At 53.6% G+C, this 26,381-nt stretch overlaps 1 protein-coding gene across 1 annotated transcript in view; it reads right to left on the reverse strand.

Annotated features, from left to right (window-relative positions):
- Nucleotides 1-1,320: 1,320 nt before the first annotated feature.
- PGBD5 (piggyBac transposable element derived 5) overlaps nt 1,321-26,381 on the reverse strand; it is a 98,750-nt gene continuing 73,689 nt past the window's right edge. Inside the window, 4 exon segments of the mRNA XM_032312473.1 lie at nt 1,321-3,220; nt 4,480-4,585; nt 9,354-9,551; nt 11,926-12,106. Coding sequence (XP_032168364.1) covers nt 3,025-3,220; nt 4,480-4,585; nt 9,354-9,551; nt 11,926-12,106 — 681 coding nt within the window. The 3' untranslated portion in view covers nt 1,321-3,024.

Below are 26,381 nucleotides of genomic sequence, written 5' to 3' on the forward strand. Positions count from 1 at the left end.
CAAGGTGAATGAAATAAAGAAACTGATCAGGAAGGCGAACAGAACAGAAGCCCACCCACGTTCCCTTCTCCGAAGGCTCACCTTACCCAACTCTGAGTACGGATGCTGTCCTGGGTCTGGGACCTGGACCACACGAAAGTTCGGTAAACTTGGTCTAAGAGAGCTTTTCTTTGGAGAAGCTTCAAGGCTTTTGTTTTGTTTTCCACAAGGGTCAGGAAGCTCCTTGCTCTGGTTTTCTTTTTGAGACCCGCAGCAAAGCTTGTCCCCCAGGGTAGTGGATGCCGCCACAGCAGGGCCGGGGTAGAAAGGTCTCATCGGGCAGGGACGCACAGGTGCCTGCTGCCTCCCCGCCTTTGCCAGGCTTGTGCCAGCTCCCCCTCTGCTGACAGCCCCTTTCTGGGCCCTTCCCCTGGCACCAGCAGTGGCCAGCTGCTAAAGGAGCCCGTCCAAGGTCAAGCTGAGGGCTTCAAACCCAGGGGGACACTGGAGCCAGGTGGATTTGAACACTGGAGCGATTCCCCATGGCTCTTGGCCTCACATCATCGGTGGGGCGAGGTGCTCCTGGCTGCGGGTTTTCCTAATCAGTACTCCATGTCACTCTGTCCTCCTTCCAGAAGGACAGAAACTTCCCAACCCTGCAGGGGCTCCACTAAAAGGTGCTGTCTGCTTCAAGCCTTTGTCTGAAAACAGGGGCTATCACGTAAAACCCAGAGCCCTGGAATGGTGTTAAGTTCCCTCGAATTACTTGGTAAGGCAGAGTCACCCACCCACCGTCCCAACGGTGCCTCTCTGGGTGGGCGTGGATGATGACGGCAACTAGAAGAAACAAGGAGGAAGCCCATTTGGCAGGCAGGTGCGGATTTTCCCCTGGTACCTAGAATACAACTGTTCTCATAGGGCCACCTTGTGCACTATTCCTCTGTCAAATAAATAAAAATTGGGGGAGGATTTTATTTATTTGAGAGGGAGAGAGAGACAGAGCATGAGCAGATTGGAGAGTTAGAGGGAGAGGGAGAAGCAGGCTCCCCCACTGAGCAGAGAACCCGACCCAGGGCTTGATCCCAGGACCCTGGGATCGTGACCTGAGCTGAAGGCAGAGGCTTAATGACTAAGCCCCCAGGCTCCCCTAAATAAATAAAATCTTGAAAAAAAAAAAAAGACTTAACTGCATTTCTTTTTTAAACTGCTCAGAGGCAAAGGATACTAAAACCGGTTCAAGATCATATGTTCTAGATGACCTGGTAAGAAGTCGAGTCTTTAAAAGAGGAGCTGGTACTTTTGTCCCTGATGTTGGAAAGCAATCCGCATGTCAACAAAGAATCAGCATCTAAATAGACTTTTATTTTTTTCTTTTACTTATTTGGACAGAAAAGAAAATTCATCAGCTTTCATCAGAGTCTCCCCAAGTGTTGGAAACACATTAGACTCAGAAAGAGTGGACCTCGTAGAAAAGCGTCACAAATTAAAAATATATTTCTCCATGTGGTAAAAGTGCTTTCAATCCAATCAAAGGACACGGTGAAGGTGTTCTGAAACACAACTGAGAATGGAGCCTACAATCCGTGGCATCGAATTCCAACCACAGGGCGTGGGGGTCCTCAGGAACCCAGGACACAGGGATGGCGCAGAGTCGGGAGCATGCTGCCAACCACGCTGGGAATTAACTGAGTGTGAACAAACAACAAAGTCCCAAAGCCTGAGTAGAAGAGATTTCGCATTTGTAAAAAAACGAGGGGGCTACATAAATTGGGGTGCAAGGGGGGTCGTGTAATTCTGGAAATCACTGTTTCTCGTCTGGGGGGCAGATGGGCAGGCCAGTGGGCCAGCCGGGCGAGGCCTCCCGAGGAGACCCGCGGACCTGCGTTCCCATGGGGCCCAGATGCTGTGGCTCAGGTGTGCCAGCCCCGGGCAGACACTGCCAGGTCATTGCATGTGGTGGGGGTGGGGAGAAGCAGCAAGTGTCCTCCCCAGACCTTCTGTCGTTTGCTTCAGCGACGCTAACAGGTTTTTCGCCGATGGTGACGTCTGTGACAAAGCGTAAGGCCCACAGGCCCCCCGTGATCCTTGGCGGAGTGGAACCACGTCTGTTCTGGAAGCCGGCCGCCCCCTCTCGCCCTGGTACAGTCCCAGGGCCCAGAACGCCGAACTGTGCTCATGCAAGGAGTCACGGCTGGGGTGGGGGTGGGGAGGGGGCGGAAAAGGAGGGGGACGTTTTCCTTTTACAGAAGATCTTAAGCAACAGTAAGAAAATAACCTGAAGATATATTTAAAAATAAAAAATAGCATCACACATCACTGCGCTTCTGTTGGCATTTTCCCTTTCCCCTCCCACCCCCACCCCCCACCCCGGCCACCAGCCAGAGAAATGAAATGAGCAGGGACGCCTCACTGATCAGCCAGAATGGGCAGCCACTCCCCCATTCCACCCCTGTGTCTCATGGCCCCCTGCGTTTCTTGTTCCAGGAGACTTGCCCAAGGCGAGTGCTGGAGAACACTCTGGTCTCCTGCCCAGCCACCTGAGTACCTCTGGCTTGCTTCTGGTCCCCTGCGGACGCGGCACGAGGTGGAACCAGGTCACCTGTGTCTTGACATCCTCCCAGCGCAGGCCTTTCCAGCGGGACACACTACGGCTCCTCCCACCCCTGGTGCCTCCGGTGGCAACAGCCTTCCCAGGTCCCCCGTTCTGAGGTGAGCTCCACGGGGGTCACAGGGGTGTGGCGCCCCGCTGGGCAAAGGCCACTGACAGCGCCCGGCCCACGTGTAGAGTCTGAGTGCGGCCCTCGCCCTGGGTGGGTGGCGGCTTCTGGAGGGAGGACGTGCTCTTCTTTGAAGGGGAACCGGGACAGCAGCCATCGTCTGACCAGGCCCACCTTGGGCCCTGCGGAGGCCCGGGGTTCCCCAATGGGCCGGGCCCAACCCCCCAGGGGCGCCCCAGGGCTCTGGCTGGGCAGGTCACAACGGCAGGCTCTCTCTCTCCTCCAGGTTCCCGGCCCCGGTCCTCCCCTAAGCCTGGCCGCGGAGGCATCAGTGGGCGGGGGAGGCCTCCTCCAGGCCCAGCAGCTCCCTCACCAGTCTCTCGCCAAACTGAGCCCGGCTGTACCTCTTCACGTGGTAGGCATCAGACATCTTGTAGAGGATGTAGGCGTTGTTTACGGCGATGCTGACGGCGAACCAGAACACCTGCTGCCAGGTCTTGTTCGGTTTATGAGAGATGAAATACCTACGAGGACAAAGGAGTCGGAGAGGCTGACCCTGGGGCTCATGGGCACCTGGGGCAGGGCGGGGGGCATGGTCCCAAAGGGCCTCTTCACGGTCAGTGCTGCCACAGAGCCACGGGGTGGGAAGCTGGCCGGGGGCTGGCTCCCGTCGAGGCTGTCACAGTGAATTGACCTAAGACTAAGAAGATGAAAACTGCTCCTATCAGAGGACTAGAGTTGGGGGTTGCTGGAGATGCTGGAACGGGGAGCCGGCCTTCCATGGCAAGGCTCGGAAGCTCCAAGGGAACAGGGCCCGAGGGGCGGCCCTCTTTGCCTAGAGCCCTCCTCGGATGCTGTGGCTGCAGTGTCCCAGACACACGGACCGCCTGCACGTCCCAAGGGCAAGTTCACCCTCAGATGCAGGCATCTGTAACGTGTCCCCTTCCTCCCGAGTGCACGTCTCTTTGCCACCCCTGGCTTCCCTTCAGATCCAGGACGAATGTCACCTCCAGGGACAACCCAACTTAGGACTGCTCCCTGCACTGTGTCCCCGTCACTCGGCACCTGAGGGGTGTCTGAAGGTCAGTGTCCTCACCGCCAGCAGCCCAGTGTGGTCCCTAACGTGTCGGTTAAGTCAACGCGGGTTTCTCTGTTGGAACCGCGTGGAATCAGCAGGCTGTGAGCCATGAACACTGGCTCATGGACTCCCCATGGGGTGGGGCTCTCCTGCGAGGGAGCCCGGGGAGAACCGGGTCCTCAGTTTTCTCTCTGCGTGAAGAAGCCCAGCAGGTTCCCCTCCAAGTGGGCTGAGTCAACACCCGCCTGTCCTGGGGGTTACTCCAACTCTGTTCTAGGTTGTGAGGCTGAATCCTGGCAATTAACAGTCACACTCAGGCTCACTAGCGATCGCTCCTTGGATTCCTGTTACAGTGCCAATGGTGTGCACCTGCTGCGGACATCCAGAGGGGAAAGAATTACAAACCCGCGCTGGGAAACGGGCTGCAGCTGTGAGGGACGGGGGAAGGGCAGTCTGGCTGGGGTGGGGGCAGGGGGCAGGCTCAGGGCCCAGTACTAAGAGATGGCCACGCCCGAGTGAGTGGAAGGATGGCCACCTCGGGCAAGGGTGGCGGGGAAGGAGACAGGGCGCCCAGCTGGCCAGGACGAGGGCTTGAGATTCTGTCTCCCAGGGGCCTGCTCTGTTCATTCTGGAATGGGAGACTCCTGAGCACCCGGCCACCTCTAGTCCGTGCTCTCCCGTGGCTGTGAGCCGCCTCGCACTCACTTGCTGTACTTGTCATCGTATCTGCAGATGTAGCTAAGGTGAGCAGCAAACGCCTCCACGGCCAAGGGACAGGGGATCCCCCCACTCTTCCTCCTGATGATCACCCCTGCGGAGAAGACAGAAGGTCACACCCCCGTCCGCACGGTCTCCTGCCCATTCCCGCGGACACAGGTGCCTATCTCCACCCTGCCTGGCCCTCCAGGGACCCAAGGGGGAGGCGGAGACAGAGAAGCTGGATGCCAGTCCCTAAAAGCTTACGAGGACTTGAGGACAACATAAAGTGAGGTGGGTGTGCAGGGGTGCTGCGGGCACGTGGGGTGATGACGGGACCAAAGGTGGCTTTAAGGGGAACCAGGGAGGATGAAGCACCTGGCCGGGCCTGCAGAGAGCCAAGGGGAGGTACAGGACTGACTCTCCCCTCCTCCCCCTCCCCACATGAAGGCTGACCCTACCGCCTCCCCAAGCCCTCAAACACCTTCCCTCTATTGAATGCAAATGAGAATGTGTCCAAGGACACGTCCCACTGACTGGGTGTGAGGGGCAGGAGATCAGCCAGCTCTCCTCACCCTGCTGCCCGAACCGCTTTGGGACGACCTCGTTTCCCAGACCCGCCCACAGGCCCACAGCTGCCGTCCAGAGGTGATGCAGGAGATGTGGGAGAATGCTCAGGTGAGGCTCTGGCCAGCTTCCCCACACAGCATCACGGGATTATGACAAAAGCCATTTTTGGGTGCATGTATATGTATATTTTAAAGGGATCAGTCTAAAGGATTGGGAAGTTTGGGGACTACTTGAGTGGACAGAATTGAAGTACAAGAGGGGGTCCCCTGCGGGGCCGAGGGGCTCCACCTAGCGTGTCTCCCCCCTCTCACCGAGGGACCGCGGGACACCAGTGTGCAGGGACCCATTTGCACAGACTGAGCCCTGAGCGGGGGTCTTTCTGTTTCTTTTGGTCTCCGTCCCACAGCCATGCCCCTGATATTGGTTTTTCACACCAAGAAGTCCTTGGAGAACTTGAGATTGGGTGACCGCTGGGGCTGTAATTCCTGGACTGTCCTGTCCCAGCCTCCCCAGCCCCGGGGGGGACCTGCTCCAGCCCTTCGTTCCCTCCCCATCCACTTGGCGAGGCTCTGCTGGAAACTTCAGCAGAGCGGTGGCTTCAAGGCCTGGGTCTGCGCCCATCTGCTTGAGCACTTCCCCCACTTTATAAATCACTCCGTCCCTGGCCGTATTGTGGATTCTCAAACACTGTTCCAGCTACAAAGGGTGGGCTGCTGTCTCGTAATATCCTTCTCCGAGCACCAACAAGCCCGGCCATGGGACACGTTGACAAGAGGTTGTGTGACATTTACTGGCTTTGCTGACGTCGCCCTGGGTGGGCCCCACACAGTCACGGCTGTGTGCCAGTCTCCGTGCCTAGCTGTGCTCTACGCACGTACCTCTGAGGCACCCCGTGATCTGTCTGACCTGCTGGGAGAAACACGTGTGCTCACACGCAGTGGCAGTCCTGTCCTTCACCTCCCCAGGCTACCTGCGGTGGCTGACGTTCCTTCCACCACCCCGTGAGGCTGAATGAGTCAGGCCCTGAGTTAGTCCTATATGCACGTTCTGTATGTGCGTGGGTCCTGTGGAGTCTGAACCCAACATGGGCAAAGGCTCTGCCAGGAAGAGGACAGCTCCAAAACGGACTTCAGAAAGAGAGCAGGAGGGCTGGGTCCTCTGGATGGATGTCCCTAGATATGGGACTTCTAAGAAGCCAGTGACCGTGCTCACGCTCTCTGAAGGAAAGGACGTTTCTCCTTAGAATCCAGAAGGAATAAAAAACCGATTCCTAGAATGTTCCTAACTGGTTGTCTATTTTCTAAAATTGGAAATTCTCAACTTTTAGAAGAGCGCGTACATCTATGATCACAGCAGGAAAGAGTATGAAGCTGAGAGGCAGTCCTTCTGATATTTGAGGCTTCATCTTCTGAGTGATATTTTTAAAAAGTAGAAGAAGAGTTTTTCTGTAAGTGGTTCAGGCACAGAGGCAAGGCCGCTTGGTTAGGCCACTCTTTATACTTAATTAAAAAAACAAAACAAAACAGCAAAAATCCAGCTGATAGTGGGTTACTGGAAAGAGCAGAGTCACGCTGTATGGTAAGCAGGTGATCTTAGCCCTGATCTAGCCTTGGCCCCGAGCAAGAAGTTTCAGAACAAAGAGCGTGATCAACAGATCTGCCCATGCAGAAGGAAAGGCAATTTTAGGTTAAAAAATACCAGTCAGGGGCGCCTGGGTGGCTCGTGGGTTAAGCCTCTGCCTTCGCCTCAGGTCATGATCTCAGGGTCCTGGGATCCAGTACTGCATGCATCGTTCTCTGCTCAGCAGGGAGCCTGCTTCCCTTCCTTTCTATCTGCCTCTCTGCCTACTTGTAATCTCTGTCAAAAAAAAAAAATCTTTAAAAAAAAAAATCTTTAAAAAATACCAGTCATAAATAAAAGCAAAAATAAAACAAATGCAGAAAAATACTTGCTATAGCATAAAATAAGCTTTCAACAAGCGCTTCAAAGGACAAACTGAGAATACGAAGAAATCACTGTAAACTGGCCAGCAAATACACAGAAATGCTCAACCCCACCAATGGTCCTGCAATTTAGATTGAAAATTCTGTAGCATTTTCATCCCCCAGACTGACAAATTTAGGGGGGAAAATGTGTTGGCAAACTCAAGAGGAGTGTCGGTACCCCCAGAGCCCGTCACAGGGGTTAAGTGCGGTCTTTGGGTGATACGTCATCAAAGGTCCTCCAGATGTTCAGACCTCTGGGCACCCACTGCACTCCCAGCTTTATTTTGAGGAAATGGTCAAAGATGTTCCCTAATGTATGGAGATATTCACTATTACCATTATTCAGATTGTGAAGAAAATGGATTATGAATCAGGGGGAGGCAGAAAAATGATGGCATTTAAGAAAATGAAATACTAGGGCGCCTGGATGGCTCAGTAGGTTAAGACTCTGCCTTCAGCTCAGATCATGATCTCAGGGTCCTGGAATTGAGCCCGGCATTAGGCTCTCTGCTCAGCAGGGAGCCTGCTTCCCCCTCTCTCTCCGCCTGCCTCTCTGCCTACTTGTGATCTGTCTGTCAAATAAATAAATAAAATCTTTAAAAAAAAAAAAAAAGAAAGAAAGAAAATTAAATACTAAGTGGTTTTTAAAAATCAAGATTTTAAAAAAAACTGAAAGGAAAATATCTCCCTTTGTTACAAAAAAAAATCACCTGAAGATGTAGACTGGTTAAAGGATGTCCCGTGGGGAGGAGAGGTGGGTCACCCAGCCTGGGCTATCCACATCCCAACCCTGCCTACAAGTGCTCCTGGGGATGCTGTCAGAGGGCTGAGGCAGGCTCCCTGTGATTTTTAAGGGAGTCTAAGATTTGGGAATTTGTGATTTTTTTTTTTAAAGATTTTATTTATTTATTTGAGAGAGCATGAGAGAGCGAGAACATGAGGCAGGAGGGGCAGAGGAAGAGGGAGAAGCAGGCTTCCCACCGAGCAGGGAGCCCGATGCGGGGCTCCATGCCAGGACCCAGGATCAGGACCTGAGCCCAAGGCAGAAGCTTCACCGACTGGGCCCCCTAAGTGCCCCAGAACTTTGTGATTTAGAGTACTTTAGAAATGGAAACTATAACTGAAGGAAACACAAACACTAAATTCTGGCATATTTAAAGACCAACCCTACCAATTTTCTCTTCTTCCTGATCAACATCCTCTTTGCTGGTTCCCTTGGTGATGGATTTAAGGCTCCCAGCCCTTGAGACTGGGGTTTTAAGGTTCTGTCGTCTTAAATCATATTGTGTAATTTATAATCTGTTACGCATAATCTGACGGCAGGCAGCTCCTACAGTGTCTTCCTGAACGCTCTCCCTGTGAATGCTCTTGCCCCATCAGGAGAGTATAGAAGTCTGGCTCAAAGTCTCACTTTTGGCTTGCAAGGTCAATTCCAAATTTCCTCTAAGTGCCCTTCGCACAGCCCCGGAGAAGCTGGCAGCTTTCTATAGCTCTCTGCACCTAAGTCCCATGGGCTTGTGTCCCTGGATTCCAGTCTCCACTGAAACGGGAAGTAGGTGTGTGTGCCAGGGGTGGGGGCAGGAATAAATGAACAGCAGTTAATTAAGCACCCCCCCACAAACGTATACACCATATGTGTACAGACCACGAATGTATCTCTCTCTCTCTCTCTCTCTCTCTCACACACACACACACACACACAAACACGCCCCACCCCACCCACACACAACAGAGCCCCTTGTGGAGGTCCTTCCAAAGTAAAGAGAAAAGATGTCTTCATCAAAGGAATACAGGGGATTTTCAAACACACCTGTAACCACAGGTATTTCTGTCAAGCACCTTGCTGTCCTTTCTGGTTCCTTGTCAGCAGTTTAAAAGTCTTTCAGCTGTAGCGACTTGAACTCTACAGCCCTTGCTCACTAAATCCCTCTGCTACAAACGGATTCTGCACCCCACGTGACATTACCAATGGAATCACCTGAATGCCCCACAGCGCCCATTGTTAACCTCTAATGAAGACACCGCAGGGATAAAACAGTCGGTATCTCCCCTCCCATTAGAGAAGACTCTTCAGAGAATCCGAATGGCCTGGTGATGGGGGACATGCCACTCGGACACGGCCACTCACAGTGGCCACACACCAGTCAGGGGACACGCAAATCCTGCCGCCGTCGTGGCTTCCCTCCCAAGCGGACAAGCCCGGGGACAGCAGCCCACGGGCCCCGGTGGCTCCTGCCGCCCTGCCCCTCCCCCACCGGAGCACTGACGTGGCCGAGGACTGGGGGCTTCCCGACTCCAGGGCGGCCCAGAGCCCCTGCCGGCCCCCACCTTGCTGCAGGGGCGAGTAGGCATTGGTCAGGAAGCGGAAGTGCCCTTTGTTGTACCAGCAGATCAGAGACATGTTGCCCTTCATCTTGATGCGGTGCTGGCCCCGGGCCGGGGGCGTGGCCGGGTTGGTCAGCATGGACAGTGGCAGGCCGGTGCAGTCGCTCTTCCTGGAGCTGAGCAGGCCGCAGCAGTAGATCTCTGTGGGGACAGGGACACAAAACTGGGTCCACACGGTCACAGACACCCTGCTCACGCCGGCCCGAAGAGGGACTGCCTGGCTCTGAGGCTGACACACTTGGGAGGACGGGCCGCCCAGACGTCCCGCGGGGGTGACCGCTACAGTTCACGACTTCTACCCCAGAGGACTTCTCTAAGGACCTTGAAGATGACGCAAGAGACCATCGCAGGCGCCGTGAATCGGCAGCATCCACAGGAGTCTCGTCGCGAGCGCTCACGACGCGCCAGGGACGGTGCAGAGCCTGAGCACCGATCGTCCACCTGCCTCTAGAAACTTCTGCCCTCGGGTTATCCCACCCACACTGAAGACGGACTGCAGCTCCAGGAAGTCTCCAGGCTCCCAGCCAGGAGGGCAAAGGCAAGGACTAAGCCAAGGTCTGTCTGCTGTCCAAGCCTGACCACACTCAGGACCCCCTAACACTCTGGCCAAGACCCGACGAGCCCCAGGCCCAGCCCGGTGCTTGTCTGCACGGCTCCCGGAGGCAGCGTGCAAAACGGAGCCGCCGTCCCCTTGGAGACAAGTTAACCCCAGAGGGAAGAATCATCGAGCGACAAGCACCAAGCCAGAGTCCTGCCTCTGAACACAGAGCCACTAAAGGGAGCAGTGGCAGTGTGGCCTTCCACACACAGAAGCTTCCAAGGGGCAGGAGGGATGGTGAGCACAGGCCAGTGTGCACAAGGAGGCCTCGCTGAACTCCGCCCTGGGCTTGAGGCCTTGCCTGGCCCTCCCCACGTGCATGCAAGCCTGCCCCACTGAGCAGGTCCTGGGAAGCCTGCTTCTCCCCACGGCCAGCCCCGGTCTGGATGCCTGCAGTCACTTCTGACTGAAGTCGCTGGGGATGGTCTCGTCCTCTGGGTCTTCAGTCAAAGACTGAAGGTCACTGAAGACTGACACTGTATCGTCAGTGATCTGAAACATTCTGTACCCCATGTGCATGTTTCCCTTGGCCCTGCATGTCCACCCTAAGGCAGTTCCAGGGACCCGGGGCCTTCCTGGCCATGCGCCCACCTCAGGACTGGAGCGGGAAGCCAGGCGGGCGGAGAGGGCAGCTGGGGCTCTCACCATACCGCCTACCGTGGGAGCCCATCCTTCTTCTCAGGTGGCTAGTAACACATGAGGGCCAATTTTCTGCAACTTGACTTCCACAGCCCCTCTTTGCATAGTCTGACCTCTGCAGCCCGAGTTCTCCCCACAGGTAAACCCCAAGCCCTGTCGGGGTTCACAGAGGACTGAGACCCAGCAGAGCTCAGAGTCCAGGGGCCGCTGCTTCCTTGCCGTGGCCAAGGTCAAGGTCAAGGTCAGAAGCTGCTGGCTCCCCATGACTCGAGAGGATTTTAAGGCCAGATGTGCAACCGTTTCTAAGCAATAGGTCTGTAATTCTAGTGGCTGCCATGGCAGGAGAGAGGCTTTTTCTGTCTCTCCCGACTTGATATAAATCCCCAAAATGTGGGATGAAGCAAAGGGTAAGCATCTTGCCCTTGGTCTCCTGGTCTTGGTCCACATCTTTTTCTCCAGTGGCTGCTTTGGCCAGAGCCATGAACCGATGAACAAAGCATCCCGTCACCAAGGGCCATGAAGAATTTCCTGAGACCCACCGCACAACAGCCTGTGCTAATCTGCATAAATCCCTGCATCATCCCTGTCAACTGCAGAGCCCTCACTGCAGACGGGACTGAGTCCAGACTCGGGAGCCTCCGTAGGACCGATGTCTAGGTGCACAGAACAAGTGTGTGTGTCCCCCCACAAATTCCTCGGCTGAAAGCCGCAGGCCCCAGAGGAGGGTGTTCCAGGTGGGGCCTCTGGGACGAACCGGGGTCACAAGGGTGGAGCCTTCATGAATGGGAGGAGTGCCCTTGAGAAAAGGGACCCCCAGAGAGCACCCTGGCCGCTTCTGTCACCTGAGGTCTGCAACCCGGAAGAGGTCCTCAGGCGACCATGCCAGTGCCCTGACCTTGGACTTCTGGGCTCTAGAACCACGAGAAATAGGTTAACTGCCTGCAGTTTATAAGCTGCACCGTCTCAAGTATTTGGTGAGAGTAGCCCGAATGGACCAGGACACCAGGACAAGCCCTGAACAGCCACGGTCTCACAAGAAAGGACACAAAGATGCTGTGGGCAGAGCGCGAGCCTGTGGCAGGTGTCCCTTCCGATCTTCGGTGCCTGGCGGAGTCCAGGTACGTGGCGGGCACGCAGCCGGCTGAAACCGTGTTCCATCCTGGCCGTGGCGGCCTACGGTCCTTGCCGGTCACGACCTCGCACCTGTACCCCCAGGCCTCCCCACCACTTCTCTGGGGGGCAAGGGCCCTGCTGGCACCGGTGCACCGCACAACCAACCTTGCTTTTCCAGCTCCTCGAACAAGGTCAGGCTGGTGATGCTGGGCCCCGTGAAGATAATGTAGTTCTTGCCTGCGGCGTTCCGGCACAGGCTCCGGGCCACCGCGCCGTGCAGCTGTGGCTTGTTCTTCAGTGCGTCCAGCCCGTCAGGGCCCCCGCCGTCCTTCAGGTGCACGTAGATCTGGAACAGAAACACACAGCGGTCAGGGAGCTTGCACGGTGCCGGGCTGGAGACCAGACTGCCCTCGCTGGGCCCCAAACGGGTGGGAAAGCCACCGCTCCCTTGAGCCACTGGTTCCGCAGCCCCTAACACACCATTACCTCCTCAGGCCACGGAGGCTCCCAGTAGCCCCCAGGGCCACCCCACAGTCAAGGTGGCCAGTGGCTCCGCCCATGACTTTCCGGTTTGGAAATGTCAAAATAAAGAAGAAAAGGGTCAAACTATGACGGGCAATGAATCTGGCAACGAGGTTCATGCAAACACATCCCCAGTCCAGAAGCACGGAGGGACTTCAGTTTATGAGAAACGACACTTTAAGATGACCTCACCTGTAAGGATAAACTTGTCCATGTACTTTCCATTTGAATACAGTTGTGGGTTTTTTTGCGGGGCGGGGAGTGAGAGGAGCAGAGGGAGAATCTGAACCAGGCTCCACGCTCAGCACAGAGCCCGACACGGCTCAGTCCCATGACCCTGAGATCACGACCTGAGCTGAAACCAAGAGACGCTTAACCAACTGAGCCACTCAGGGGTCCCCGAGTACAGCTTTTTAATTCACAAAGTGCGTCTGCATTCACTGTTGCCTTTTTCCTTACAGGAGCCACCACACAGAAAAAGAGGAGTCAGGATCAAGGATTAAAAACTCACCAGCAAAGAGGACTATGCTGGAATTAGCAAGCTATGCTTACACGCTTTGTCCCATGAACATCTTCTAGGAACACCGCCAAAGGGGAAAATCACAGGAAATGGGAACAGATTCAAGAAGGTTGCAGGCCTCCCAGTGACGGACCGAGTCAGGAAGAATCTGTCATACGGGTACCAACTAACTACCATTCTCCTTAAGGGAGAAGAGTTCTTCTTGTGGAATGTTATAGGTGCCTTCACTGGCAGCACTTCACCAGCTAATGGTGCTCACCAGTGCCAGACAGGGGCCCCAGGGACAAAAGACACTCAATCGGCAAGGAGGTTAGCCCCGCCTGTCCTCTGACATACAGAACTGCCCAATGCACGTCTGTCCACGCAGACAGTCGATGATGCTTGGCTGTGAAAAACCAACACGGCCCCAGGGAGGATCCAGTTCCATCCACAACACCCTCAGATGACTTCGATCGCATGCTCTGATGTTCCTGAGGCCGACGAAGGTAGGCGAATGTGACTCCAATTCCAAAAGAAGCTCGTCTTCTGAGGGCTAATCTTTTCCCAGACACTCACCTGAGATGTCCTCACGGAGGACCCTACTTTCCTGTGCCCTGGCAGGCAATGGCTTGATGACAACAGAACATCTTTTTAGACAACTCGGCAGCACTCCCAACATTTCATTTTGGAATCTCTATGGCTCTTCCACCTCAATTCCCAGAAGAAATCTCTTTGATAGAGAAGAAAACACAGAGATAGGGCAGCCAAGCTCTGCTTCTGTCACATGTGATTCTGGCCGAGCCAGGCCATTTCTCAGAATGTGTCTTCCCTCCTTCAGCAACGTCCAATCTTGTGGCCACTACCACGGGTTTCTGCACCTAAGGCTCAGATTCATATCTATCTCTCCCAGAGAGCCTACCTGAAATCCCCTCATACCCACGCTGGGCACTATGTCTCCTGAAATCCACTGTAGGGACCGTTAGTTTTGTCCCATGTGTCATTCAAAAGGAAATCCTCCATCCAAACCCACGTTCCCACCAGGGAATGGGAGGTGTGTCGTGGGCTCCCCTCAGGCCCAACCACGATGACATCGCACGTGGCTTCTGAGGACCTCCCTGGGGTATGGGGCAGTCACTGGCTCACTTGGCCCAGGGCAGGCAAAGTTTAACAGGACCCCATGGAAATTCCCTCGGCCAAGCTAAAAAACAACTGTACTGTGTACAAGATGCGAGACATGTGATGGAGCAAGAATAGTGTTAGAAAACAAACTCGAAAGCCTTTGGACAAGGTCACTGGGTACCCTGAGCAGCCACATTAGCGGGATCCTGGCTTGTTACCATGGCTGCTGACCATCTCACTTTTCTCTGCCCGAACCATAATCAGGTCTTCTAGCTGCCACTCCTCACAAGGCGTAAGGAGAGGAGTGGCGGGCTGATGGGTCAGTCTACTGGCCGGCATTCACAAAGTACCACAAACTAGGTAGCTTCAACAACAGAAATGCCCGTTCGCCCGGTTCTGGAGGCTGGAAGTCTGAGATCTGAGATCGAGGGGCTGGGAGAGGCCTCCTTCCTTGGCTTGCAGACAGCTGTCTTCTCCCTGTGTCCTCACAGAGCATCCTCCTGTGTCTGTGTCCTAACCTCTTCTTGGAAGGACACCAGCCATGTTAAATAAGGGTCCACCCCAATGACATCTTTTTAACATTAATTATAAGTTACCCTATCTTGGGGTGCCTGGGTGGCTCCGTGGGGTAAGCCTCTGCTTTCAGCTCGGGTCATGATCCCAGGGTCCTGGGATCGAGCTGCAAATCAGGCTCTCTGCTCGGTGCGGAGCCTGCTTCCCCCTTTCTCTCTCTGCCTGCCTCTCTGCCTACTTGTGATCTCTCTGTCAAATGGATGAATAAAATCCTTAAAAAAATAAAAATAAAAATAAAGGCCCTATCTCCAAATATAGTTACATTCTGTAGGACTGGGGCTTAGGACTCAAACACATGAATGTGAGGGGCGCCGTTTGGTCCATAACAGAGGGGAAGGTGCTAAACTTGGAGAAGGAACAAAGCATCAGAGAGAAGAACCAGGCCGCACACACACCAACCTCAGGCGTCCCGACAAAGCTGCACAGCAGACAAGGCCCTCCCCACGTAAATGTGCAGCCCTGGTTTCGTGTGGGATGGAAGACTGAGGTGAGCAGGCCATAGGGCAACACTATCCCGAGTCCTGACAGCAAAGAATACAGGGACTTTCTCCTGGGTCTTAGAATAACCTAGAGCGGATCACGTCTTCCCAGTAGTTTGTTGCCGGGAGCTGTCCCGGCTGGGGCACCAGGCGAGCCGGGGACCTATCTCATCTCATCACGGCTCTAAAGTCAGCACTTCGGAAGGCGGATCGGCCGGGTTGCCTGGCTAACGGGCTTCAAAGCGCGCCGCACCTTCAAAACGTCGTCCCTCTGATTGCCAGAGTAGAGTTGGTGGCTCAGGCTGGTGTGCTCTCCCTTGCTCTTCAAATGCTGGAAGCATGCACGTCCTTGGGGAGGGGCGTGAGGGCACGCAGGGGTTGCGTGGACCCGTCACAGTCCTGCTGGGGCGATGCTCAAAGGGAACCGGAGAGCCTGACCTGGGAGCCAAGAATCCCTCACATGCACACTCGAGGAATGGGCCATTTCTTCTCACCACAGGACAAGAAGGGAAGCCTGGAGGCAAGTGGCTGAAGGTGAAGGGGTGGGGCAGGGGCACCTCCCAGCTCAGCGGGGGCAGAAGCAGCCGAGGCAGAGGTAGCAGCTACAAATCACCAACGATCGGCAACCCTTCCCAGTCATGGAAGCTGGAATCACCTCCCAAAGCAGCTTCCCCATGTCCAGGGCTGAGGGTAAGGGGACACATGCCACCACCGGTACAAACGCCCACGTCTCTAACCGAGGTGGTTTCAGGCTGGGTCGTGACTTTCACGGGCCCTTCCGCTGCCCTGCGCCTCTCTCCCTCCATACGGAATTTACATTTTACATCTGCGCTGGTATAAAGACCCGTACATTCATAGGATATGTTAAAGCACTTTCCTCAGCTTGAAAGGTGGGTGTTTTTTTTTCCTTCTAATTTAAGGAAAACAGAAAGGCTTTCATGTTTTCCCTGAAAGTGTTACGGGAGTAACTGGGAGAAGGTGTGCGCATACCAGGGACAGGAATCTTTTGAGCGTCTTCAAGGCCTGCCTACTGCCCCACGCTGCTTCAACGGCAGCATTTCTATGCACCTGATGAACTCCAGTTTTTTTATAATGGCAAAAAATTAGCAACAACCTGGGGCACCTGGATGGCTCAGTCAGTGAAGCATCTGACTCTTGGTTCTGGCTCAGGTCATGATCTCAGGGTCGTGAGATCAAGCCCTGTGCTGGGCTCTGCACTTAGTGTAGTCTGCCTCTCTCCCTCTCCTTCTCCCTCTCCCTCTGCCTCTCCCTGTGTGCTCTCTCTCAAATAAATAAATCTTTTTAAAAAAAGGCTCAGTGGGTTAAGCCTCTGCCTTCGGCTCAGGTCATGGTCCCAGGGACCTGGGATCGAGTCCCGCATAGGGCTCTCTGCTCAGCAGGGAGCCTGCTTCTCCTCGTCTCTCTCTCTCTGTCTGTCTCTCTGCCTATTTGTGATCTCTCTCTCTGTCAAATAAATAAATAAAATCTTTAAAAAAAAATAGCAACAACCTAATTACCTCCCGTGAAAAGGAGGCTGATTAAAATCAGCAGGTATAATGAAATACAGTGTAATTTTTCAAAATCACGATCTAGAAAAGTTACTGTAGTAGTATAGTATTATAGTATAGAATAGTAAAAGAATATAGTAGAGAACAGTAAAAGGTTCACAACATCTTCGTAAGTGAAGTAACGAGATTATAAAATGGGGTGTGTGTGTGCGTGTTTATGTAGCTATGCTGACTCCATCCTCAAGTGGCTGTCTCTCTATACGAGAATTACAGATATTTTTGAAATATTTGTTTTTAGATGCCAAACATATAATACAATTTCATCACAAAATGACTAAACATAATTACAAAAGGACTCCCCTATCAGAGCTACTCAAGCATGGGTGTGTTTGGAACTTGCTGTATTTGGTCCCAAAGGCAATCCCGATGGAAGCTAGCGGCTGTTAACAGACTCTGAGCTAAGCACACGTGTGCAGAGGGTGACCGCTCTTGGTCGGGGCCAGCCTTTTGCTCCCCTGGGAGACACACAGTCCCCAGAAGCTAGTGGCATGCAGTCCCATTAGAGGGCCATCCTGGACTTGTGAAGTTTAGTCTGTGCACGCAGGCCCGTCTGGACACTGGCATTTCCCAATGTTCCAGCCAGGCTCTTCCCAAGGAGCAGGAGCTTGGTTGCTCCAACACAGGAATAGGGGACAGGTGTGGAATCAAAGGTCTTTGAGTTCCTATTAGGAGATCTGGAGGAAGACCGAGGGACAGCAGTCCAAGGATGGTCCCAAATTTAGGGCACTCACTACTATAAAATAATGAGTTTATTTTGTTTTTTTGCTAGGCGTGATTTCTTAAAATATTTCATTGACGTTTAGTTGACACATAAAACTGTATCATTACTATTAATACATTATTATAGTATTACATGTAATGTACTATATATAATAATATATTGATTTCAGGTGTAATGACAATCACAAGATGTGTAGTCATGATCTGTCACCAAAGTTATTACAATATTTCTGACTATATTCCCTATGCTCTACTTTTTTTTAATCCCCATGACTTACTTATTTTATATCTGGAAGTCTGAACCTCCTAACCCCCACTCACTTATTGCTCCTAGCCCCCATCCCTCTGGTGTGAGTTTATTTTTAAAGTGAATATAAAATTGGATCTACATTTCAATAAATAACACATAAAGCTGTAAATCCCCGAGTCCCCGTCGAGGGGCACAACTTGGAAGAACGTTAGCTGGGTGGTCAAAACCCAGCCACGAAGGGGCTTGGCCCGACAGGTGCGGCTCGTCCGAGGGTCCCTCCGGTCCACTACCCCACTGGTCGGGGTGGGCTTTGACGGAAGTACTTCAGTGGGTCGAAGATGTCAATGTGGACGCCTCAGCTGAATGAATACATGTAACATGAACAAACCATCGCCTTCCACGCAATCTCATCCCAACTCCACTGTCACTGCAACTGCTGCAGACACATGAATGAATCGTGTCCAGGGTCGAAAGCCTGCCCTAAAGATCATAATGGGAGAAAGACAGCATCGTTGGACATCCACACACATGCTCATACTCTGTGCGGGGTGCTTTCTGCAAGAGCCTAGGAAAGACGGCGCCGTAGGAAACACCCCTCCTGGAAACGTGGAACTCCTGGCCAGCATGCCTCCCACAAGTCCGGTGGAACTCCTGGCCAGCATGCCTCCCACAAGTCCGGTCTCACCTTCCAGGCCTCTGGAGCTAGCATCCTTATGCTGAAACAGTCCCACAGGCAGAGAGCATCATCTAGCCCTTTGAACTTGGAGTTTGCTTCCAAAACTTTACTATCTAGAGAGCCACAAGCTTTTTGGACTAGTGTCTTTAGGGCAGAAAAAAGGATCTTTCAATTGTCAAGCTTTTCCTTTAAAAAGGTTTTTCTTGCTCCTATGGTTTATTAACTTTTAAATATATACATTTATTAAAAAAGGAAAGGAAATTAATATGCAGCATTACACTTGGCCCCAGAATGTTACTCCAAATGTTGCATATTTTAGAAACATTGTAACAGAAAGAAGCATAGGCTATACGGATTATAGTAATACCTGGGGGGACGCAGCCTGCTTCTATGTCAGCCCATTTCTGTGATGCCCGGAGACCTGGAGAGGAGGGGCCTGGCTCCTGTGCCCCTTCCCACCCTCTTAAAAGGATCCTGGTGATAGCCGCAGTAACTGATGGCTTGAGAGCTCATTAAGATGTACCCACAAAGCTGTCACTGGGGTTTCTGCACTTTCCCTGTTTTGAGGTAAATTTGGTTCAGCAATGTTGGTCTTGAACCATCAGAACAGAAAAGAATCTGGTCTCCCTGTTGCTGCCATGCCCCGTCGGAGCACGGCATATCTGGGGACGGTGAAGTCACTCATCATTAGGGTCTGTGATCCTTGCTCGAACCCTTTATTCACCAGCCACGCCGGACGCAGGTGAAGAGTGGCACTGTCACAGCAGGGAAGCAGGGGACACGGGCATGGTCTGCGCTGCCTGAAAGGAGGCAGGGTGAGCTCCTGGGGACGTGGGAGGCTGGTGACTGGGGCATCCAGGGGCGGCCACCTGTGAGAACTATAAAGTGTAAGTAACAGTCACTGGCCACGAGAGGAATAGAGTCTGTCACACAGAGAGGAGGAAGGCAATTTCGGAACTGCTGGGTCCCATGGGCATGGGCTCTGCCCCTCACTGGCTTCTGTGGTTTGCGGCACGTTACTTAATTGCTCTGAGCCCATGATTTCCTCATTTGTAAGGATCGTTTATGCTCTGTGTACCTCATAAGGCCACTGTCTGTAAGCGAAAGCTATGTGTAAAGGGGATTTCTTTTTAAAATAGCCAAGCTCTACACCCACTGTGTAGCCTCTAGACGCACACGTGGCTGTTCTGTGTTAACCAAAATTAAGTCAAATGAGACATTCAATTCCTCAGTCATATCAGTTACATTTCAAGTACTCAACAGTCATATGTGCCAGTCGTTGCTATAATGGAAACTTCTAGGGACAGAGCGGCTTTATGCTTCCTTTGGTTGATCAGCCTAGTTATTTTTCAGCAAAGTCTGTAAACCACCACCTAACTGTTGACTCCTGCCACCAACTGTCTCTTCCGTTGCCTCTTACCTTGACCATGACGCCAAGGCTGTCCTCTTCGCTGGCTGGACCTTCAGCACACAGACCCTTGCAAGAACCGGGCTCAACTCTTGGTGAGGTGTGGTGGAGGGATGGGTGCTAGCATGTGGGCTCTTTGCACCCACCCACATCAGTACAGCTGTAGAGTCTAAGTTCCTTGGGGGAGAAGGCCATGGTTCGATCTGGTCCAGCCAATGACTGACTCCCTACGATGAGCACTTAGTACTGCATTGTCTCCTCTGAATCCCAACATGGTGACGAGGGCTGGGCAAAGGAGCCCCACCCAAAAGATGAAGGAAAAAGTGAGTCCTCCGCTACTTGCTCGAGGGCACGCAGAGATGATGTGACAGATGTCTCGTTCCCCAGCCAACTCCATCCTGTGACATAACCACATCCACGCCGGCCAGGAGGGAAGCTCGTGTCCTCCCAGGCGCAGTGAAACAGATGGATAGACGCCCTGTCCTGCCCGGTTTTGGACTCCATGAGCAAAATCCACTCTAGTGGATTAATCCCACTCGGACCCTCACATTTAAGCTAATCCAGTTAGTGATCAGTCAGGACCAAATATAAAAAAGACTAAAAATCAAATAAGGACAAAACCAGCACCGACTCCTCAAGTTCTTTCAATCTAAGAAGCAAGTCTCAAAATAAGAGAAAGCAGTGACAGCGGGAAGGAACAGGTACGTGGTGTTTTGTTTTGTTTTGTTTTGTTTTAAGATTTTATTTATTTATTTGACAGACAGAGATCACAAGTAGGCAGAGAGGCAGGCAGAGAGAGAGGAGGAAGCAGGCTCGCCATTGAGCAGAGAGCCCGATGTGGGGCTCGATCCCAGTACCCTGGGATCACGACCTGAGCCAAAGGCAGAGGCTTTAACCCACTGAGCCACCCAGGCACCCCAGGTACGTGGTTTTTGTCTACAATGCAGGACATTCTCTCAAACAGCCTGGTTGGTAAAAGGGTGGGCCCTGGGATCAGAAAGGCCACCTTTAACCCCAGGTCTTCTGCTTTATGGCTGACCCAGTGGCAAGGCAGCTCACTTCACCGTGCTTTAGCTCGTCACTGTGGAACGGGCACTGTAAGGTTCCAGGGAAGAAAAAATGAGTAATGCAGAGAGTCCCTAAGCACGGAACTGGCATGGAGCTGGCACTCCGCCGATGCCTGAACCCTAGAAGAGGCTGTCGTGACGCCACAGATTAGGCTGAAAGGAAGAAAGATGCTTCCAGATGAGCAAGTCCCCCAACAGCACGCGGGGCAGGGACCTCCATGGCAGCTCCCCCCCAACCCCACCCCCCTCCTCACAGACGCCCATCTGGGCTCAGCCTGGACATGCTAGGGGATGTGCAGGGGGTGGGAACTGGGGGTCCGCTGGCCTGGGAATTTCCATCTTGAACTCTGGCTTCTGAGGTCTAACCACCTCCAGTGAACGTCAGTTCCCTGAGCTGGAAACCAGGGCTTCACGTTTAGAGTGGTTCTGTCCCTGCCCCACGCGGCAGCCATTTGAAGCCCCGGAGACGGCCCAGCCTCCCCCACCGAGCATCCATTCAGGCCACGCACACAGTGTGCTCCTGGGCATGCACTCTTCCCACCCCCTCCGTGGGGCTCTCCCGCCTGCCAACAACCCTCGCAGGAACCCTGGGTCTCACCCTGCAGAGGCAGGTGGCCTAGCGCAACACATACAGACAGGAGAAATCTGCTCTTTTTAACTATAATGCTTTGCTTTTTTCCCCTCAAAGAATCTCAGGGCTCTGTGGTCACTGTGGGTCTATGTAACATTAACCAAACTGTTGGCCAGTTTTTTCCCACTGGATTCTCCATCTTTCTGACCTAGTAGAGACAGAACAGCAATCTGTAGAGACAGAACAGCAGTCTGTAGAGATAGCATCTCCTTCTGACCCCACAGCAAGGTCACAAGCTTCCAAGATGAGCACATGTAAGGTCTCAGAGGAAGGGATTCCAACCTGTAGATGACAGGGCTTTCCATGAGATTGGAAATCTCATCTTCTGTATAAATCTCTCCTTTCAGTACCCCCCCAGCTCACAAGGGAGACTGCACAGGAGAGGACAGGTCTGTCTCCTTGGCAGGCTCCCTTTCTCAGAGACCCTCTGCAAATGACACGAACTAGAGAATGTGCTAGGGCTGGGGACAGCTCTTGGCAGACCTGGGACACAGGACACACAGAGTATATACTCTTGAGCATGCCGTAATTCTCAAATCTGGAGAGAAGAGTGGTTCTACCGAAAAAGAAGGCATCGGCTGTGGTCTCATATGGTACAGAGGGTTTAGAACCCAAGGAGCAATGACGTCTCAGGATTTTCAGAGCCTTATTTACATGACCCCCTGCCGGCTCACTCCACTGCTGGGAAAGCCTGGGGTCAAAAGCCTAACGATCTTCCATGAGCCTATGCCAGGGTGTGGTCATGGGAGGGATGAAAGGGGCCTCCGTTAGCCCTGGTAATTTTCTACCACAGATATAAACATAACATGATCCCCCTGATTCCCCTTAAGTGGACATCTGAACGGTGAGTCCCAGAAATACTGTCCCTGTGGACTCCCATGTCTGAGAGGGCAGATGCCCCACGCTGGGCGGTTACTCCTTCCTCCCTTCCTGAGGGCCCTGGGGAGTGCGACGCGGGCTGCACGGAGACCACAGAACGGGGAGCTCGCCAGCCCTTTGGCTCCCATATCAGCTCCACAGCCTCTCGGCCTTGAGTCTTGGGGTAAATGACACACTCTCTGGGAGCTTCCGTTTTCCCGGGCATACGGTACGGACAAGCAGGCTCAGCAGACGCACCTCAGCGCCTGGCCTGTAGAGACGGACGCTCCTGTTCCCACCCTTCCACCCCTGCTGCCACAGTCACCTTCTATGTGGGTACATCCCATGCCCTGCTCTGTACCCCCGCAGAGCCCTTCTTAGCCCCCAGGTGCCCTCCTATGGCCTCGTAACACTATGGGCATTTCTCACTCTGCACCTGCCACACTGTACTTATGAATGGTTTTAATACACTTGTCTCTCCTATGAGATCGCTCACCTCTAAGCCAGGTGGAGGGCAGGAGAGCCCTCTGCAGTAGAACCAATACATACACACACACACACACACACACACACACACACAGAGTTACCTCCCTCTACTAAGAGAGAGAGAGATTTATTTAAAAAGCAATTGGCTCACATGATTATGGAGGCTTGGTAAGTCCAACAGGACAGGCTGGTGGGCTGGAGACCCAGGGAAGAGTTGCAGGCCAAATCCAAATCCAAATGCATTTTTCCAGGAGATTTCCCTCTTCTTCCAGGTAGATCAGGTTTGGTGCCCCCCAACCTGCCACCCATTAAGGTCATCGACTGATTTGACGAGGCCCACCCATTGTGGAGCATAATCTGCTTTACTCAAAGTCTATGGATTTGTTAATCTCATCCTGAAAACACCTTCACAGACACATCAAGAATAGTGCTTGAGCACATATCTGGGTACTGTGGCCCAGCAAAACCACCACACACAGTTATTCATCACAACCTCTGGGTCCCACGGAGGTCAGGGAGTGACACCAGAAAGGCCAAGTCAGGAAGGGAGTGAGGCGGAGCAGGTATTCCCTGGCACCTGGCATCCCACAGAGCTGTCCGAGGACAAAGTGACTGACGCTGAGGTCCCTGCATGGGATGCAGGTGGACGACAACGGGGCCCACGACCACAAAGCACATTCACTGTCCTGGTTACTCCACTCTCTGTAGCTGGGAGTCCACTGGCCCACAGCAAGAGCCTGAGGCAAGCCTGACCAAGGGTTCATGATGAGCTTGGAGACACGGTGCTGAAGGCACAGCCAAACCCAGGCACCGGGGACCCTGGCTCTGGCTTCAGCAGCACCGGCTCATTCTTTCTGCCTGACAGTGTATGGTCCCCCAGCTAAGACCTATGCTCCCAGATGCCTGGGATGATGAGAAAGTTCTGGAAACGGATAGTGATATGGGCTGCACAGCACTGGGAATAAACTTCTTGCTACTGATATGTGGTGATATGGGCTGCACAGCACTGGGAATAAACTTCCTGCCACTGAACTGACACTTACAAATGGCTAAAACAGTAAACTGCATATGCTGTGCACATTGTGCCACCATAAAACAGAAACGCTCCTTGAGGACAGGCCCACGCCTTTCCTTAACACCCCCCCCATTCACAATACGCATTCCACTCACCATTCTTCCTACTAGAGTCTACCAGACGGCCAAAGGCAAAAGGCCCAGGGCATAGCAGCGGGAACGGACTCCATAGAGTGACATGAATGGCCCTGAGGGTCGCAGGATTCAGGGTCAAGGGGCCGGTGCATGGTGGGCCACCAAGACAGACATTTTGGGTGGAAGGACTCTGAAGGTGAGTGGACCTGCAGGTCAGCTCCACGGACGCCAAGTGGGAGCCCAGGTCCAGCCGTCTGAGCCAGCGCCTCCGTAAGAGCTGGCTGGGGGAAGGTCCGGAAAAGAGCTCCAGGGGCAGACGGCGTCACTGCACCCAGTGGGATGCCGCTGACAAGGGGGTCCCTCGCACCCTCTGCAGCTCCCAGAGCTCGGCAGCCCCATCCACTGCTCCTTCCTCCTGAAAACGTTTTACCCCCACCTCCTGCACTCTCAGAAATGGCAGACTATGAATCCTTAACTTCCAGACTGAGTCCGTATAATCTCTCCTTCTATCTCGCTCCTACCACATCCCTCCCCCATAGACCTTTCCTGGGGAAACACTGACAAATACCAAAAGTTCTTCTAAACAACCCTCACCATTAGTCTTATTATGATTTTTTAAAGACTTTATTTGAGAGAGAGAGTGCAAGCACACAAGTGGGAGGGGCCGAGGAAGAGAATTCCAAGCAGACACCCTGTTGATTGTGGAGCCCAACATGGGGCTCAATCCCACAGCCCCGAAATCACAACCGGAGCCCAAACCAAGGGTCGGACATGCAACCGACTGCACCACCCAAGTGCCCCAGTATTATTTTTGTCTAGCTGTTGGCATGCCCTTGCCACCCAGATGCCCTTGTGGGGAGAGAAGCCCCCATCTGAGGCACAGACAGGACGAGTCAGCCACGCTGAGCTCCTGCTTCTTTCCCACTAACCTTCCCTGAGGCCGCCAGAGAAATCACTGACCAACGTGCAACTTTCTCCCCCTCCCCATCCCTTCACCCAGAACGTTCCAAACAGAGCTCATCCTCAGCCTGATGGTGGTTCAGAAGGATGCAGTCCAGCCAATGAAAGCTGAACCTTGGGGGGATGAAACAGCCAAGTTGAAGCAAAGCCTTGGTTTTTGCTAAAAACGCACCTACACGCCCACAGTTCCTCTAAGACATCAGCTCAGTACGACCTCAGTAGCTGGAAGGGAGCTGCCCGGCCGGCTCTGCGGGCCCGAACTGGTGGGCCCTGGGTCTTTTATGTCAACATAGAATCAACCGCCACAGAAGCTCAGTGGCATGTGGAAAAGCCCCACAGCTCATGGGTTTTCAGACCTGAGGGATGTGGCCTGGACACCCTCGTGGGCAGAATAGAGAAGCCCAAGGAGACTCCCGCAAGGGTCGGCTCGGATTTCCTCATGTGTCTACTCCAGCTCGCATCCCACTGGCCGCAGCAAAACATGCAGCCAACCTCAGACAGGCATGGCAGGGCAGACGGGCAGCAGAATGGCAAAGGGCCTTTCGTGCCAGAGGTTGGCCGTGGCCTCCCGAAGGCTCAGCAACCAGGCTTCTCAGCTGCAAAGCCACGGAGCAGGAGAACGTATGTGACAAACTAAAATGAAGACAGTGTTCTTGTGCACCCAGCCCCACACATCTGCAAAGAGGGGGACCACAGGATCCTGCAGCAGCGGGGACCTCGCCAGTGAGCAACCCCAGCCCTTCCCTCCGTGGGGAGGATGCTCAGATCTAGAGCCACTCTGGGAAGCGGCAGGAGCGGGACCACTGCCGGCCCCCAGGACGGGGAGGGCAGAGGCGGCCTGGGGTCATAGGACAGCAGCAGCAGGAAGTGCCAGCTCTGAGCAGTCCAGTGTGAGCCTCGGTGGGCACGCCACATGGGCACCTGGGTGAGGATTTCCATCGACCCTCCAGCACTCACACCGCACAGGCTGACGGGCGATGCGGGGGGATGGAGGTGTGCAAGCTCTCCTGGGGAAAGTACTGCTCGCCCCACCCAGCTGCCCAGGCTGCTGACTTTCCAAACTCTTCAGACCAGACTCAAAATGTGGAGAACCAAGGGAAGGGGAACGAAAGAGAACCCTCCCCAGGCCACATGGCACTCCTCTGTGTGCCCCGGCTCCTCATAGGGAAGGTGTCCTTCCCTGCCTTGCTGCCCATCTTGGGCCCCTTCCCTGGGACCAAGGGAAAAGAGGCCCTGGGGATACCAAGACAGCCCTTGGCCCACCCCGTCATGGGACAGCCTGTGGCTGGAGGGTAACGGCTCGTGTTGCCCCAGCCACAGTGTAAAGCCCGACTGCTGCTCAGTTCTGGCTTCTAATACAGCCCCTTGCATGGCAGCAAAGACTCCTAAGATCAGAAAGTTCTAGAAACACAAGGAAACTTCAAGGTACCGATCCAACCTTTTTATCGATGGGATTTTAAAGATTTGACAGAAATTGGGAAGAACATGTCCCGAGGGAGAGTTCTGTGGCCTGTCCAGGTAACAGACCTGACCTGTAGCCACTGAGTGCTTCCAGGAAAAGTGGTGCAGAAGCACACAGAGTCCACAGGGGCAAGTGTCCAAGGAAGCAGGGCTGTGTCTCCAAGTCCCGGTGTTCAGCTCAGCACTGCAGTGGAC

Source organism: Mustela erminea, chromosome 14 (genome assembly GCF_009829155.1).
Source record: "Mustela erminea isolate mMusErm1 chromosome 14, mMusErm1.Pri, whole genome shotgun sequence".
NCBI lineage: Eukaryota > Metazoa > Chordata > Mammalia > Carnivora > Mustelidae > Mustela > Mustela erminea.